Source organism: Neodiprion pinetum, chromosome 4 (assembly GCF_021155775.2).
Source record: "Neodiprion pinetum isolate iyNeoPine1 chromosome 4, iyNeoPine1.2, whole genome shotgun sequence".
Taxonomy (NCBI): domain Eukaryota; kingdom Metazoa; phylum Arthropoda; class Insecta; order Hymenoptera; family Diprionidae; genus Neodiprion; species Neodiprion pinetum.
Window position 1 is genome coordinate 36,681,277 of NC_060235.2, and position 15,796 is coordinate 36,697,072.

The 15,796-nt window shown below is 36.3% G+C and overlaps 2 protein-coding genes across 2 annotated transcripts in view; both read left to right on the plus strand.

Moving 5' to 3' along the window:
• The window catches only part of LOC124217375 (43 kDa receptor-associated protein of the synapse), a 45,391-nt gene extending 40,412 nt beyond the window's left edge, over nt 1-4,979 (plus strand). The window contains exons 6-10 of the mRNA XM_046622835.2: nt 692-892; nt 1,036-1,134; nt 1,355-1,546; nt 2,431-2,630; nt 2,722-4,979. Of these exons, the coding sequence (XP_046478791.1) occupies nt 692-892; nt 1,036-1,134; nt 1,355-1,546; nt 2,431-2,630; nt 2,722-2,920 (891 nt within the window). The 3' untranslated portion in view covers nt 2,921-4,979. The remainder of the gene's footprint in view (nt 1-691; nt 893-1,035; nt 1,135-1,354; nt 1,547-2,430; nt 2,631-2,721) is intronic.
• A 2,633-nt stretch (nt 4,980-7,612) lies between these two features.
• On the plus strand, nt 7,613-15,371 carry Patr-1 (Protein associated with topo II related - 1). Its single transcript, XM_046622834.2, has 9 exons — nt 7,613-7,747; nt 8,494-8,691; nt 8,933-9,512; nt 9,622-9,725; nt 10,004-10,515; nt 10,620-10,833; nt 10,907-11,122; nt 11,225-11,488; nt 11,577-15,371. Exons 1-9 carry the CDS (start codon nt 7,709-7,711, stop codon nt 11,832-11,834), a joined length of 2,385 nt encoding a protein of 794 aa, XP_046478790.1. The 5' UTR covers nt 7,613-7,708; the 3' UTR covers nt 11,835-15,371.
• Nucleotides 15,372-15,796: the final 425 nt, after the last annotated feature.

Consider the following 15,796-nt stretch of genomic DNA (forward strand, 5'->3'; position numbering starts at 1 on the left):
AATGTATCGTCCCAAACACCCCTTCCAATCGACCAACGCTTTCCCCCTTGGGTGTTTTTCGCCCGGCTTTAGCCTAACGGGTTTTTAATATTTTTCACCCCGCCCCACGGCAGCGATGTTTTCATCGCGTGGATTTACTACAACTTCGGATTTCTCGGCATTTCAACATTTTCTTGGGCATGCGGAAGCTGCAAACCTTCATTCGCTTCACACTTTTTCACTGGACTTCCGTCGATCCTGCGGTGCAACGTTCTTTCCCATGTAACGTCATCTTCTTCCAATTCGATTCGAGAAAAAAATGTTCTGCAAATCTAGTATGAAAATTCGAATGCCAATTTTTTTCAAAAGTTTTCTTGTTATTTTTGTTTGCTTACCATATTGGATCCGCCAATTTGAATTTTCTACTTTCAAGTTCAGATTCGTAATCAGTGACCCCAAACACCATGTAACACAAAGTTTTATCAAAATCAGATGTGTTTTTCAATTTACATCCGTCATATCGGATCCGCAATTTTGAATTAGCAAATTTCAAGTTCAGTTTCGTAACCAGCGACCCCAAAAGCTCACTAATAAAAAATTTCAAACGAATCGCATCTAAGGAAAAATGTATACATGAAAGGGTTAACGCGACGCGTATCGAATTTTCGTTTCTGTAAGCGTGCTTACGAAACCCTTGTTAAATTATCCGCAGGTGTACGTCGGGCTTTCGGAACTTTTCAGCAGACTTCAAGACGCCGACAAGAGCGCGAGATACGCGGCAAAGGCGTACGATTTATCAAGGAGCTTACAGCTGGGAGATTTAAATTCCAGGCACCACAGAGCAGCCCTTTTGCAAATGGCTGCTGCTCTGCGAAAGCAGGGAGAACTAGGCGACGCTCACGATTATTGCTCGGTGAGTTTTCCGCCGAGGGTTTTCCGTAGTCCTCAGTATTCACCCTCTGACTACATTACACAGCCGTCTTCCTTCCCCCGAAAAGCTCGGTTGTATATTAATTCATGATCGTTTCTAAAAACACCCACTAAAATTGAATCCAGGAAGCCACGAGACTCTCCGTCGTATCCGGGGACCAGGCGAGCTACGCCCGCAGCATACGGATAATGGGAGATATTTACAGAAAAAAGTCTGACATAAACGTAAGTGAGGCTGCGGTGAGTGATCACCGCCTTATAGCATCTAGGTTCACACGGTTTGGCACAATACGGCACGGTTAGACGTAGCGATAATAGAGCCGAGCTTTTTTAACTCGCGTTTTGTCAACTCCTAACCGGTGTAGTTAGCATTCAGTTGCAAGGCCGTTTTAACCGAACGGTTGTAGAGCGATATCGGCGTGAAACGAAGTTGGACGTCTTGCAGAAGGCGTTTCGACAGTACGAAAGCGCAATGGGCTCTGCTGCAAGCACTGGCGACCGTCTTTGCCAAATGGAGGCGATGGACGGGGCCGCAAGATGCCTCGAAGCCCTCCGAATGCAGCATAAAATTTGCAATTGTCGTCCCCTCGAGTTCAACACGAGGCTCTTGGAAGTGGCTGGCTCGGTTGGCGCGAAGGTTTGGATTTATACCCATGTCTTCCCTTTCTTCTTTCGTCAAGTATTATCTTTCGGAGGAGGGATTAGCCGCATTGTTTGATCGGTTTTATTACATACAGGGTGTCCCGAAATTCAGGCAACAAGTTATTTGGAATTAAAAATTGTTCCTTTGTTACTAATTCATAAAGTATACGGTATGTCGGGTTGCGTATGGAATAGTATATCGGGTAAATGGCCTCCAGGGCTTTGCTGGCACACACGCACTCTTTTGTTGAAATTTTCCAGCACCTTTAATTTCCCGTCGTGGTGATCATAATTGGCCGCCCAAATCATGCGATTTAACACCGTTGAATTTTTTTTTTGGGGGGGGATTTTGAAGTCTAAGGCTTATGCCAACAAACCAACAATCACCAATGCCTTGAAGGAGGAAACTCAGCGTTGCATCAACGAAATTCAGCCACATTTGTGCAAAACAGTCATGGATAATTTTAACAAAAGAGTGCGTAAGTACAAGCAAAACCGTGGAGGCCATTTACCCGATATGCTATTCCATACATAACCCTGTACTGTTTACGAATGAATAAAAGATTGTTAATTTTTCTAATAATGTAACAAGCCTGTGTTTTTCATCAAAATTATTTGTTGCGTGAATTTTGGAACACCCTTTAGTAGGCAGGTTGTTTCATTCGTGTTCACCATCGTAAGCACCTAACCGCAATTACACATTACTCAAAGTATTTAAACCATTGTATAGAAAATGGATTGATACAATTCTACCAAAGTCCCCGTTATCACAAATACCTCGTTAATCGACTGTCGATCCATCAACTCCATTACCTGTCACGCATCGATTCGACCGTCGAATCTAATCGCCGATGATCATCCCTCCCACTTCCGGTTTAGCTACTCGTGAGGACGGTCAGGTCAAGACTGTCGCGAATTTACGGTTCGCTCGGTGACGAGGAGCAGAGAGGACATCACGAGCGATTGGCCGCAGCCATGGAAGAGGACCTGGAGCTTCGATGCGGAGGATGCAGCGAGCCCTTCGGTCTGGAGGCCGATTCTCTGGAGGCTTTGCCGTGCTCGCACATCCTCCACGCGAGGTGGGTGAATCAGCAACTTTCGTGCAGATCGATGCGGCCCGCTACTTTTCGCGAGATAGACTGTTTAACCAACTCTTTCTCTCCGTCGCAGGTGCGCCCACGACATACTAAAGAAGCGGGACAAGAAGAAGAAGAGATTCTGCCCGGACTGCCACAAATCGGTCAGCTCTCGGCTCTACCTCCACTGCGAAGACCCCCATGGACTGAACCACAGTTCGCTGAGTCTTGCCTCGCTCAGAGCCAGCAGCTTGGCTACTTTGGAAGATTGTCACGCGACCAGCAGCGTCTGACCTGATAACGCCGCATCCTCCGGACGCAGTTAACGACTCGATTGAATTCAATTGCCTCGACATGGAAGACTGTTATCGGGGATTCGTCAGGGACTGACCTACATTTCTTTCCAGTTATAATGAGGGATGAGTGAATGTCTACTTTCGTGTGGCGGCAAAATATGCCGGCAAGATGACGGAAACTTTTGTCATTGCTCGGGATAACTGAAGTTTAGTATTCGGAATGCGATTGCTCCGCGTATCTTCGTCGCCGGTTGATAATAGACATTGGCGAAAATAATTCCGAGCTGCAAAATGAAACTTCGGGGCTGAAGTGTACAGGGAGGAATTTAACCCCGTTACGAAATTAATCCAGAAGTGAATAGTGTTGCTGTTTTTACTCGAATTACTGCGCAGAGTTCGCTGGGGGTTGGCTCGGGTCCTCGACTAAATCATTGACTAAATCAGAACACGAGTTTACTGCAATGCGGTCCAGCGTTTCCCAAACCGTGGAACTCCGAGAGTCCTCAAATGAACGAACCCACCTAACTTTGTTACATATATGAATCACAAAGCTCGCCGTCCCCTAAACTCATATTATATCCACTAGCTTATGCGCATTCGTTTATACGTTTCAGCGTGTACGGCGATTTATACAGAGGCAAGTAAATCCGATTCAAGTTCAAGTGTATTATTAATACGCTGAAACTTTTGGTGCGGGATTGAACAGGTCTTGAGTTTGTAAATTTTAATCTGGAAATAAATTAATTAACACTGTTTACTCGGCTGACGACTGAAACGAGGGAGCGCGAAAATTTGGATTTTAAATAGAGAATTCGTCCACTCATACCTGCGTGAAAACTGGTTGAAGATATTCTTAGCACGAAAGTTTGTATGCTTTGAAATAATATTTAATTGAGATTCCGCAGAAAAACTTCAATTTTCTCCACCTCACTTTCAGTTCCTTCGAACGGACAAGAAAGCACAAATACGTTGCCAAAAAATATTGAAACACGAATGTATTATCAATAATATAAATATCAGGGTGGGTAAAATAAATGTTTTTTTTTGTTTTTCCTTGGAATCAGGCTCAAATGTTTCATTTAGGTATAAAAATACGCCTGTTAAAATTTGAGCTCTCAATGTTAACATTGAGAGGTTGCGTATCGCACTTTACTATTTTCCATATGAAAAACACGATCAAAATCGTTGTTGCTGGTTCTGATGTTTATAATTAGCTAACAATGCGTCGTACAGAAAATTCACAGATCTACAATATATGAGATCGAACGCTCTACAAAAAGGGCCTGTTATTATTTTATGATAAATCTACTCTTTCAAACGTTATCAAACGTTTTCAAACGGTCAGAAATTGTTGAAGGACCTTAAATAACTTTTGAAAGATTAGATTTATCGCAAAATGATAGGAAATCTTTTTTGTAAAGCGTTCAATTTTATATATCATAAGTCTGTGAATTTTCTGTACGACGCATCGTTAGCTAGGTATAAGAATCGGAAGGAACAAAAACTGTTAATGTTAATATTAAGAGCTCAAATTTTATCAGGCATACTTTTATACCCAAATGAAATTTTTTAACCTGTTTCTGGGGAAATTATTTTTTATCTTTTCACACACCCTAATAAATATGCTCCTCCTAATAGGCGATTAAAATTTAAGTAATAAGAGTATAATGTGTTGTTGAATTGATCGACGCGCATGTTCGTGTATAATATACATATAGGTATAGGAGATATTTATTGCGCAATATAATAAAATAGTAATATAATGAAACATATTTATTTTTTAATTTGAAGTCGCAATATCAGAATGTTGTTAAATAATTATATAAAATATCTATGAATATATATTATATACATATAAACTTAATGTATGTATATTACGGTTACTTAATTGTTTAAAGACGTTATCATTGTTTCGATTATTATTTTTGTTATGATTACAATGATATAGCAATATATGACTTCGTTCATAGAAAAAGACAAGACAACCTAATAATCATAATGAAACTAAATAAATGAATATATAAGTAAATAAATAAATGAATAAATAAACAAATAATCATAACCGTTTAACCTCACAGTACAGGGGTAAAAGCGTAGAAAAGTTCTAAAAGAGCTCATATACGTACACGTATAATTCACGATATAAGACATATTTTCTAACTAATAAAAATCAACCTGCCCGCGACGCTGCAAAGCTATTAACCTCTAACTCACGCTCCACGTCGTAAATCACTGCACGCGAGACTGTAAAACTTGATTGATACTCATTGATTGAAGCAGCGGAAGACTCTAACGTAAACAAGAAAAAAAGAGTTGTAGAAAAACTTGAACGTATAAGTTTAAGATACTGCTTTAAAATTTCAAATATACGATCCCCACTCTGGACATATACTGCATGAGAGATAAACGAATTATTAAGAAGAGAAAAAATTAATTTCAATTGCAAAGCACATACAACGTTGTTACTATCAACGGATTCTGGTCAATCGCAAACTAATAACTATGATATCTACGTAAATAATTATCTATGAACTAATTCAGATATACCATATTATTACTCGGCAAATTAGCGAGTTTTTCGGGGAACAAAACGACGGGCGTATTTCCTCTTGAATTAAGTATACATATAGGTATATAATATAATGCCGAAACGATATATTAAACTAATGAAATAATACCAAATACCCGTAAATGTTGACGATATAGTGATATTACGTATTTAATCGGTATACGAAACGAGGCAAATTAGATATAATTTATCGTTGAATATTTTAGGTAGGAGGAGTCGAAATACTTATGACGAATAATTTTCGACCTAGGTAAAACTCTGTAACTTTCCAAATTAGGGTTGGAATGAAAATAGCTTATTGGGTTCTTGGTAAAATTGAATTGATTACCATCGTTATGAGTTTGACAAAAAAAAGAACCACTTCCGGCATAAAGATGACAAAATTACTTTGAAGTAACACCTTTTGCCAGTGTCCAGGCGCGGGACAAGAATTCCAAATTCTCTGATTATATTAAGCATCGTGCCAACATTATTCGCCTGATAATTAAACAATTTTTCTGAAAATCTCGAATAATTTTTCATTGAAAGACAAATTAACTTATCATAAATTAAAATTATTTTATAAAATTAATTATGTTTTAACGGATAGTTAGAAGAGAAAAGTCATATGCGGAGTCATACCTAAACTATCGTATGAATTCAAAACCAAGAAGAGAGAGGAAAAACAAACAACCGGTATACACAAATAAACAGCCTTTCCCAATTACGGCCGGACAATTGTTCTCGTAGAATCCTTTATTTCATCGCAGAAGTAAGAATTGACTCCTCGGTTGTGTTTCCGCATACTCTTCGTATCGTCAATGTTCTCACAATCAGATATTGTTCAGATTGTAAATTCTTCTTTTCTATCGTTTGCCAAAAACAATTTTTTGTACTTTTATACAAGAAGTTGATTTGAAATATCGGGAAGGCTGATTTGAAGCTCAGATTTCGGATTGTTCAATTATATGAATAAAACAAATAAGTATAAACTGTCTGTATCTATAAATATAGGTATGTGATTTATTATCACGGCAATGTATGCACAATCAGTCAAGAATACAATGAATCACACTCGCACGTATATAGTCTGTATGATGTATGTACAAGCACAATACCATGTTGACTAAAGAAAAGTTTAAATGAAATGTTGATAGTACTTTTCAAACAAAAGTATAAAAATTATATCACATATAACATTCGCAACGTTACTCTAAGCACACCGTAATAAAATAAATTGACGAGTTTTATCGTTGTTCTTGTTTTAGACCGAACAAGTGTAGATAAATTATACCTCGATTAAGAGATAATAAAAGTGATTATTATAATGATGATAATAAAGGAGGATATCGTTTTGAAAAGTTAAAGCATATTTCTTACGAACCATCGCCAATGGTATTTGATATTTTTCATTTCCTGTATTGTGGCAATTCCGTTATCCTACAAATCGATGGTGACAATTTCAGGAAAAGCTAGGATGAAAAAAGATTTAAATCACTGACTTAAACGACGTTGATTCGGATATTTCAACTGTCATCACCGGGTAAAGCTCATATCATTACGGTCGGAGGCCGTAGTAACAGATGAGTTTTTCCCAAGTTTAGTCTTCGGCATTTTTCGGTGATAAACAAGTCAAGCAAACGTAAATTGAAACAAACACAGGTGAAAAGAATCCTGTACATTGGAAGAAAATTTCAAATTTTCAAAAGTTTCGCTATAGTATATTTTTTCGTCTTCGTGGAACACTCTGCGAATTGACATAGCTAAACGTGAACCCGCCAGAACACTTGAATACTTTGGGATCCGTTCGGACTTGACTTCCGGTTTCATACCTATTACAGCGCTTATGCGTGGTGGAAATCGGAACTATCGGAGAGGGCAATAGATAGACGTAATATGTATAATTTTGAGGTAGCATTCGATATTCCTTCTTATTAGCGTACTTTGGGCCATGAACAAATGATTTGATTATCGTATTTCAAATTTCGTACCATTCTCTGATTAACGTGGCAAATAATCAATGGCATCTATGAAATGAGAGGTTGAAACACTGGTTGAAAACGCGGCTTGAGGGACAGTGAATTTGACCCATCGCGATGTGTTGCGTTCTCTGACGGGGAATACCGAAAGCCTGTCGGGAAGTCCGTGGTTAGTCGTGACCGCCATGACAGCTGATGTCTTTTCCAGCGCTTGACGTTTAGTCGGATCATGACATTTTGCGAATTTAATTTTGACAAATGGCAGACTCTTTTTTCGGATTTGACACATCTCTCGCTGTAAGTTGTATTTGGCTATATTATTTCTCGTTAAATTTGTTCGGAATTTTCCTTCGATTGGAAAGGTATCGCCAATGGGAAACCCTTGATTTTTTCGCGTTTCGACCGCGTCGCGGTACAGCATGGATCGAAAATTTGTTATTTTTATAGCATATCGCGCGGCTAATGCCTTTTATGATATTTCACGTCGACGTTTCACAATCTCATCTTTCTTACGCTCGCATGTACGGAAATTACGCTAAACATTAACCCTGCACCAGCCGAGATGCAAACAACGTTTTCACGGATGTGAACTCTGATACGGCCACGAATGTACTATACATAACCTAAGTCTTTCATTATCCCCGCCCCGGAAAGGTCAATAACATTGAATGTCGCTAACCGTGAAAATTTCATCAAATCTCGCAAGATTTTTCTGAGAATTTCAGCGGCTTCCAAGCTCAACCGTCAGCCATAACTCATAGGTTATGTTTCTATAATTTCGCACGTACAACAGTTTCAAAATTAATTTGTCAACTCAGTAAGGTGTCTCTGTTTGCACTTCAATGCTCTGATCTCTTTTTCTCATTCAATATTTATTTGTTAAAACCCAGAGTTCCAATTCGTCAAAATACCAAGTAATATGATCTCGGGTTATTTGCAAAATATAACATCCGATATTACTGGCACGTTCAATCTATTGCATGTGTTCTCTACTGGATTGATGAATGTTTGTCATTTGTTGTATGATTCCTCAAATTTAACAGGGTGATGGCCTAGAAGATGGATTTGATGGACCATTGGAAGATGAAGATATTATTGGTGAAGAAGATGAATATGATGCATTGAACGATGAAACATTCGGAGCGGAAGCAACAGGTGGAGATTGGGAGCAAGATCATGAGAAATTGGCCCGAATCACCGAGTCCTGTAGACAGCAGCCGCCCAGCTTACCTTTGCACCGGGTTTGTAACTGCTTGTCTTGGGCAAGATTCCGCAAAATTTAAGATTTTTTACAAGCAGTCTACTTTTCAAGTTTAATGATTGATTTTAATCTTGTGTGATACACAGATTTGTTATTTTGCCCCGATTTGGAATACAAAAATTCAGATTGTTTTATTATATATTGCATTTACTGGATAGTTCAATTATTAAAATCAAGATTGATGCAATTTAAAGCACAATATTTTATTCTTTCATTTTTAGAATGGCATTGAAATAGATATCGAAGATAGCTTGTCACACTTGGTACTAGATGATAGAGATGGGACAACGCCACGACCAGGTGTTTGGGACAGCCCAACGAGCTTTCCTATGCCCAGAATTCAACAGCGTCCTTTGATTTCATCTACCCTTAAAAATGTCTGCACTGTTGAGGAATTGGAGCGAGGTCTCATCGCTAGTAGACCGCCTCCAGGTCTTGCTAAACCTCTACCTCCTCAACTGCATCTACAACAGCACCATCAACAACAACAACAACAGCAGCAGCAGCAGCAGCAGCAACAGCAGCAGCACCATCATCAACAGCAACAGCAACAACAATTACACTATCAGCAACAGCAGCAACAGCAACAACAACAGCAGCAGCAACAACAACAACAACAACAACATTCATCAGGTGGACCATTCTTGTTCGATTCCGTACCATTGGGTGAACTTCAAATGAAAGGCCTACCACCTCCTCGTTTTCCCCCAGGATTAGGCCTTCCAGGTCCTCGTGTCATCTTACCTCCTCAAGTGAGACCACCACCACCTCAGTTTATGCAGCACCACAGACTACTTCCTAGTGAGTAGAACCATCTATATATTTTCAAGCATTTTCATTATCATGTTGGTAAAAAAATGTTGTATGTGAAACTTGACTGCCCCAAATCGTGTCTCAATGTTTTTTTCAGATCAACAAGGTAATATGCTAAGGTACCCTATGCCTCCTCATTTGATGATGCCACCAGGAGCTCAAAGGCAGCCTCCACCACCTTCATTTCGTAATAATTATCCTGTAAGTTATTCATAACATGAAAGAATACAGGTTTGCTACAAATCTGTAAAACTTGGAAAAGTCAAAAAGTTTTGAGTTCAGTAAGGTTTTGTTCTTGATATTGAATCTGAAAATAATATATAAATATTGGAATATTATTCATGTCAAAATTTGTAGCGATCCTAAAGTAACGAAAAATTTCTCATAAAGATTAGTTCGTGAGTAGTTGAGAGGAGTGAAAGCAAAGAGAAGGAGTAATGTAACACCTGAAATTGAAGTGGTATTTGTTTTACTTTTAGCAACCACCTTATCCAGGACTCCCTCCACCTCAATTACTGCGTCCTGAACAAACGATGATGCCGCCATTTGCTAACAATCAAATGAACCATCATCAACAGCACTCTCCCCATTCAGGAAATCAGCGAACAGTTCAGAATAATCGACCGTTCCATTCCAATGACCAGCCATCTGGTCATCAACCACCTACTCACCAGCCATTTTTCAAGAACAATCAATACCCTCATCATAATCACAACCGAAATAATCAACGGTATCATCAACAGCACCACTATCAAGGTATGAATGGATCGAGTGGTCCAATGGGTGACTACGATGAGTACGCCGGCCTTATGAGTAATCGTGAGAAACAATGGCTGATCAACATCCAGCTGTTGCAACTGAACACCAACCAGCCATATGTCGAAGATTATTATTACACTGTATTTTGCGACAGGCAAAACAAACTAAACGAAAATCAGGAACACAAGGACAGAAGGCATCATAACAACAATGGCCACCATAGAGATTCCAGGTAGATATACTCGATATTTTTTCGACATGCAAACCAAACAAAGCTCATAAATTCGATAATAATATTTTATTCTCTAAATGTCAATAATTTGTATATCACAACAGGGATAGAGATCAGCAACAACATATACTGACAAAGGTAGTTTACACGCCCATGCAGTTTGAAAATTCGCTTGGTAAGCTTCAATGTGGTAGTGTGACTGCTCCTCGCAAGATAATTGACATGGACGTGGTTCCAAACAACGATCCTCAGCAAGCACCACATTCACAACAGAAAGACTCGAAAAAAACACGTCAACTTCTACTAGAGATCGAAAGAGTAAGTTTGAAATGTTTACAATTATTCAACATCATGTTTCAACTAGTTATTCTCTTTGTTCTTTTTTTTCCAGTTGTACACGTTGCAGTTAAAGCTCGAAGATCTGACTAATCCTTTAGCTCTATTAGCAGCAGCTGAACAGCAACACCAACAACAGCAGGAAGGAGAAGGAGAAAAGAAACCAATCAAAGAGTCCAAAGTTGAACTGATTGGCAAACTAATAACTTCGTTTCTGCAAATATTGCGAAATGATAAATTAGCCGCTTTGCTCAGCATTCGCAAAGGAAAGGTCAGTATTTACATGAAGGGTCTAGTTTAACACTGTAGAGTAACAAACGTCATACATCGATTGACAAAATGGTCCTTTATGTGATCGGAAAATCAATTGCAGATGTTGTTACTTCGACTGCTGCCACACATGAGCGTAACTGAATACAGCTCTCAGCTAGGCGATCTGTGGACTGGATTGGTTCGCGGATTGGTAGTTATAGGACGCAGGGATTCTCATTTACTGACAAACTTTTATCCTGAATTTCGAAGGTGGTTACATACCATAACTGATTTCGGCTCTGTTTTACGCCTAGCGAAGGCATTGGTTGAGTCAGCATCTCTACCACTAAAAAACAACAGCCTAGCATTTGCTTTAACAAACAAGGTTTGTACCATTTTTGACTCGCAATTTCTCGTCTGATCGTTACATATTTACAGTGGTTTTAACTTAATTTGGTTTATTGTCACTGCAGTTTGGAGTATCGGTTATAGCCTCGGTGTTAGAACAAGCTGAAACATTATCTCCAGTTGAGGATACGATGGCTGGCGATTGGTCAACTTTTGTTATGACACTAGTAGAGACGATCGGAGTCACGCCTCCCAGCGTTGCACCATGTGAACCGATTGCGGCTAATACTCTTAATCAACATTTAAACAGGATTCAATCATTGAAAATTGAAAGGTATGCACCATTGGAACTACTGTTGACCGATGCAAACCCTTCACGATAGTCTCAATTTTAAAATATGTAATTTGAGAATTTTTTTTCTCGTTCTTATTCTTTTTTTTCGCGACTTTCCGTACTACTTTCTAAAACTAAAATGGGAAATGTTGAAGGGTCAGTGTTTTTGTTACCTCTGAGTGATCTTAGCGAATACATAGGTAATACTGGATATCATAAACCGGTGTGAAGTACAGTGAAATGCATTTTACGCCTAGTTTGAGATAGTGTTGAAAAAAAATATTTTCTTTTCTAAAAGATATTGAAACACAGACAGTTGTGTATAGCTGTTGATAGAATTTATATTAATGCTGTTCAAACTATCTTACTTTTTTATGACGAAATAGCAAAATCTGCTAGTTACTCCATATCGGAGATATATATATTTAGAAGAAAAAAAGTGAGAAAATAATGATAATTATCCACACTGTTTCTACTGATATCCAGTGGTCCGGCTGAAAATTTCGAACAAATATTTCAAAATTAATACACCTTCGTCTTCGCTCTAAAAAATATGTATTAATGTATTGATGGACTAAAAATCAAACAATTGAATGAGAGTTTTGATATAATCGAAAAAATCTATTTGTTACCTCTCACGTTTTTTAATTTAAGTAGCATAAGTCACATGACGCTTAACGGCCTTTTTTTTTCCTAATATAATTTTTTTTCTAGTAAAACTTAGCTATGCTGGTAGATTGTACAAAACGTGTTGTATTGGGACAACCATTTCAATCTCTGTTTTAAATAGGGGCATCAAAGACAAAAAAGGTCTCTCAAAAGATCTAAGATAATGTTTGACTGAAATAATAATAGTTATCGTTGAAATATTAGCACTACGAGTAGAATTAATAATTTTCAGTCTGTGATTTATGCTATATAATCTCGATATCTGTAAGAAAACGCGTTGGGTGGATTCATCAATTCGCAATTTTAACTACCCATATTATAATTTCCGAATATGTGGGAATGAATGTCAGTAATAAATATTGAACTGTAAAGATTGTTCTATTCATACAGAGTGGCAAAACAAGCAGGGTGAGATACGAATATTATTTTCATGTTACTTTTATTAACTATTATTATCATATACATACATTACGTATTTACAATACAATACAATATATTGATTTGTGTCTATGATAATTGAAAAGATTTCAGTAATATTTTCACGAATCACTTCAATTATTATATTAATCAATTTAACATCCATCAAATTAGATTTCTAAACTGTGAAAAAAATTCCAATCAAAGAAACATCATTTATGTTTAGACATATTCAATAAGGCATAAGTTTTGCTGATTCATGGAGGAAAAAAAAACTTGATCGCTGCCTCGGATCGTGAAATCTATTTAATGAAACTTTATCTAAATAATCTTACTTATAAATTACCTGATCATATTTCTATGCGTTAAAGATTCGATTAAAATCGATAAAATTAATATTTTCAACATCCGATACAGCGGTAGATCCACATGTACATTAATTGCAAATAGTACACTATTATTTGTTACTATTAATTATAATAATATTATTATTATTATATATTATATATGTGTAGCTTGTACATAGCATGAAACTGATAAACGAACAATTCCTATGTTTTGTAATTAGTTGCGACTTTTTTTTTCATAAACAAGTTGAGGAATACTCTTTCGCGAAATGCTAACAAAAATATAATATCAAAGCAAAAAAAAAAAATAAGGAAAAATTAAAAAATTAAAAAAAAAAGACAGTTTTCTCTTATTTTGTAAAACTTCGTTAATAACTGTATTGTTTAGTCATTGATTAGCCAATGTTGAGTTAGAGTGTCAGAAATATTAAAAATGATGTGTATGTGAAAATGTATAGGTAGATCAACGTCTTACAATTTACCATCAATTGACTTTTAAACCTAAACTAAATTGTAATTATATAATCACTTGTAATTGCGGATTTATAAGTAAGTAATGGGTATTTACGCGTTTACACATTTGATTCAACAGGTGTTGGCGAAAAATAGTCAATGCTAAGTTTAATACGTGTGTGTGAGTGCATAAAGCCTACTGAACTACCTGAGATTATACGGTGAATTGAAATCAAATTATTTTTCCCCGTTTATGTATCGTTGGTCACTGGGAAGTTAAAAATAGACACGATTTGAATACCGTACTCTGGCAAATGAATTTTACTCAATAACCGTTTAACATATATGTCCGTGAAATTATCGTACGAGGTAATTCAAAGGCTTTATTTTGTAATGTGAACTAAACCGAATACCCTATTCTTATTTTTAGTACAATTGACATCTAAGTGCGGCAGAGCCTCTCAATTATGCTTTGTGGTACATCTTAATTATTCATTCAAACACATGAATATACTGTTCAAGTTCGAGCGTATAATGAGAGTACTCATAAAAAAATTATAACAGAAAAAGTTAAACACAAAAAAAAAAAGTAAAAGGCAAACAAAAAAAAAAAAAAAATTAAAAGGTAAACAAAAAAAAAATAATAAAAAAGGCAAAAAATATAAGTCCCAAAGAAGTAGGGAACGTTTTTATTTCTTATCATTCGTGCAATCTGTAGACAAATGCATTTACTGCCAACACAATGAATAAAATGTTTTATTTATTCCACATTAAATTATATACGACGCGTTCCGCAGATTGCCCGGATTTTCATTACATACGCATCTGTACAAGAAAAACTGAAAATGTATAATATCGCAGTACAAGTCCAAATTAGCCCTGTCAGTTACGCTATATTCTTCTTACAATGTAACTGGGTGATGAGACATTGTGCGATTTATTAATGAAAAAAATAAAACTACTTACACTTTAAATTAGTTTAGTAATACTATTAATATTATTGACATCATCATTATTATCATTAGTTAACGTACGTTTTGCATCATTGTTTAAGTTATGGTTTAAGCATTCTGATGATATAACTATTATCACATGTTATACTTGGTAATTTACATTGTGAAGTAGTAGCTTTAACTACTTAGGTGAAGTTCAACTGCAAAAGCTTTGCAAATCTGCCGCACGCAAGTTAATATTATCCATGCCTTGACTCGTCCTATTTATTAATATGTTTCGAAAATAGAGAGTTTTTGGCAAGATTTAAGGCGAGATTAGAGTTAAAGGAACGTCAGAAAAAGTAATACTTGTTGAATAAAAAAAAAAAAAAAATTTTAAAACCAAATAGCTAAAATGTAAGAATTTGAAGGAAAAAAGTTGTGGGATGGATACATATTTGTTTGTATATTATCTCTCATACCTTGAAGAATGAAAAATTTATTAGTCAATGTTGATCAGAACATTGATTAAAAAAATGTATGCATAATTAAAGTAAAGAAACCCAAATGGCGTAAAATTTAGTTTTAGAGGACGAAAGATTCTCTTTAATTTTCTCTCAACAATTAGAAATATAATTTCAATACAACTAAACTATCTACCATACGTATAACAAAGCCGAACGGAACTGAATACTTGTGTTAATAACTTATACCACAGCTACTGTTAAAAGAAAAAAAAAAGAAATGAACGAAAAAATCATGTTCAAATTACATAACATGGAGTTTACTTTAATCTTAACGAAATTAGAGATATATTTTTATAGAAATGCTGTGTTTATTGCGTTAAAGATCAATTAAGAGTAATAATTGCCCTAAGATTTGAGATAATTTAACGAGTTATTTTCGAAGTTGAAAAGATAAAAGAAATAACAATAAGAAGAAAAAAATAAAATGAATAAGATTTTTTTTTTAAATTTCATAGCTATAATAAGTAATTTGTACGTTTGGTACAGGAACATTGAGAAAAAAAAATATATTATAATAATAGATGATTGTAAATTTTTGATGCTGCCGAAAGAAATAACTCTTGACTGTTGCATATGTACAGATATTTCATCTAATTTCAATTTAAAGTCGTAAATAAATGTTTTGCATCCTAAAAGCGAACCTTTGTAGTATCTTGAAGTTGTAAA

Excerpts from the sequence above, each read along its gene's own strand:
- Patr-1 (XM_046622834.2), top strand. The coding sequence starts at position 7,709 with ATGGCAGACTCTTTTTTCGGATTTGACACATCTCTCGCT. Across the intron at positions 10,516-10,619 it reads GGCCACCATAGAGATTCCAG|GGATAGAGATCAGCAACAAC; the intron begins GTAGATATACTC and ends ATATCACAACAG. Across the intron at positions 10,834-10,906 it reads TTCTACTAGAGATCGAAAGA|TTGTACACGTTGCAGTTAAA; the intron begins GTAAGTTTGAAA and ends TTTTTTTTCCAG.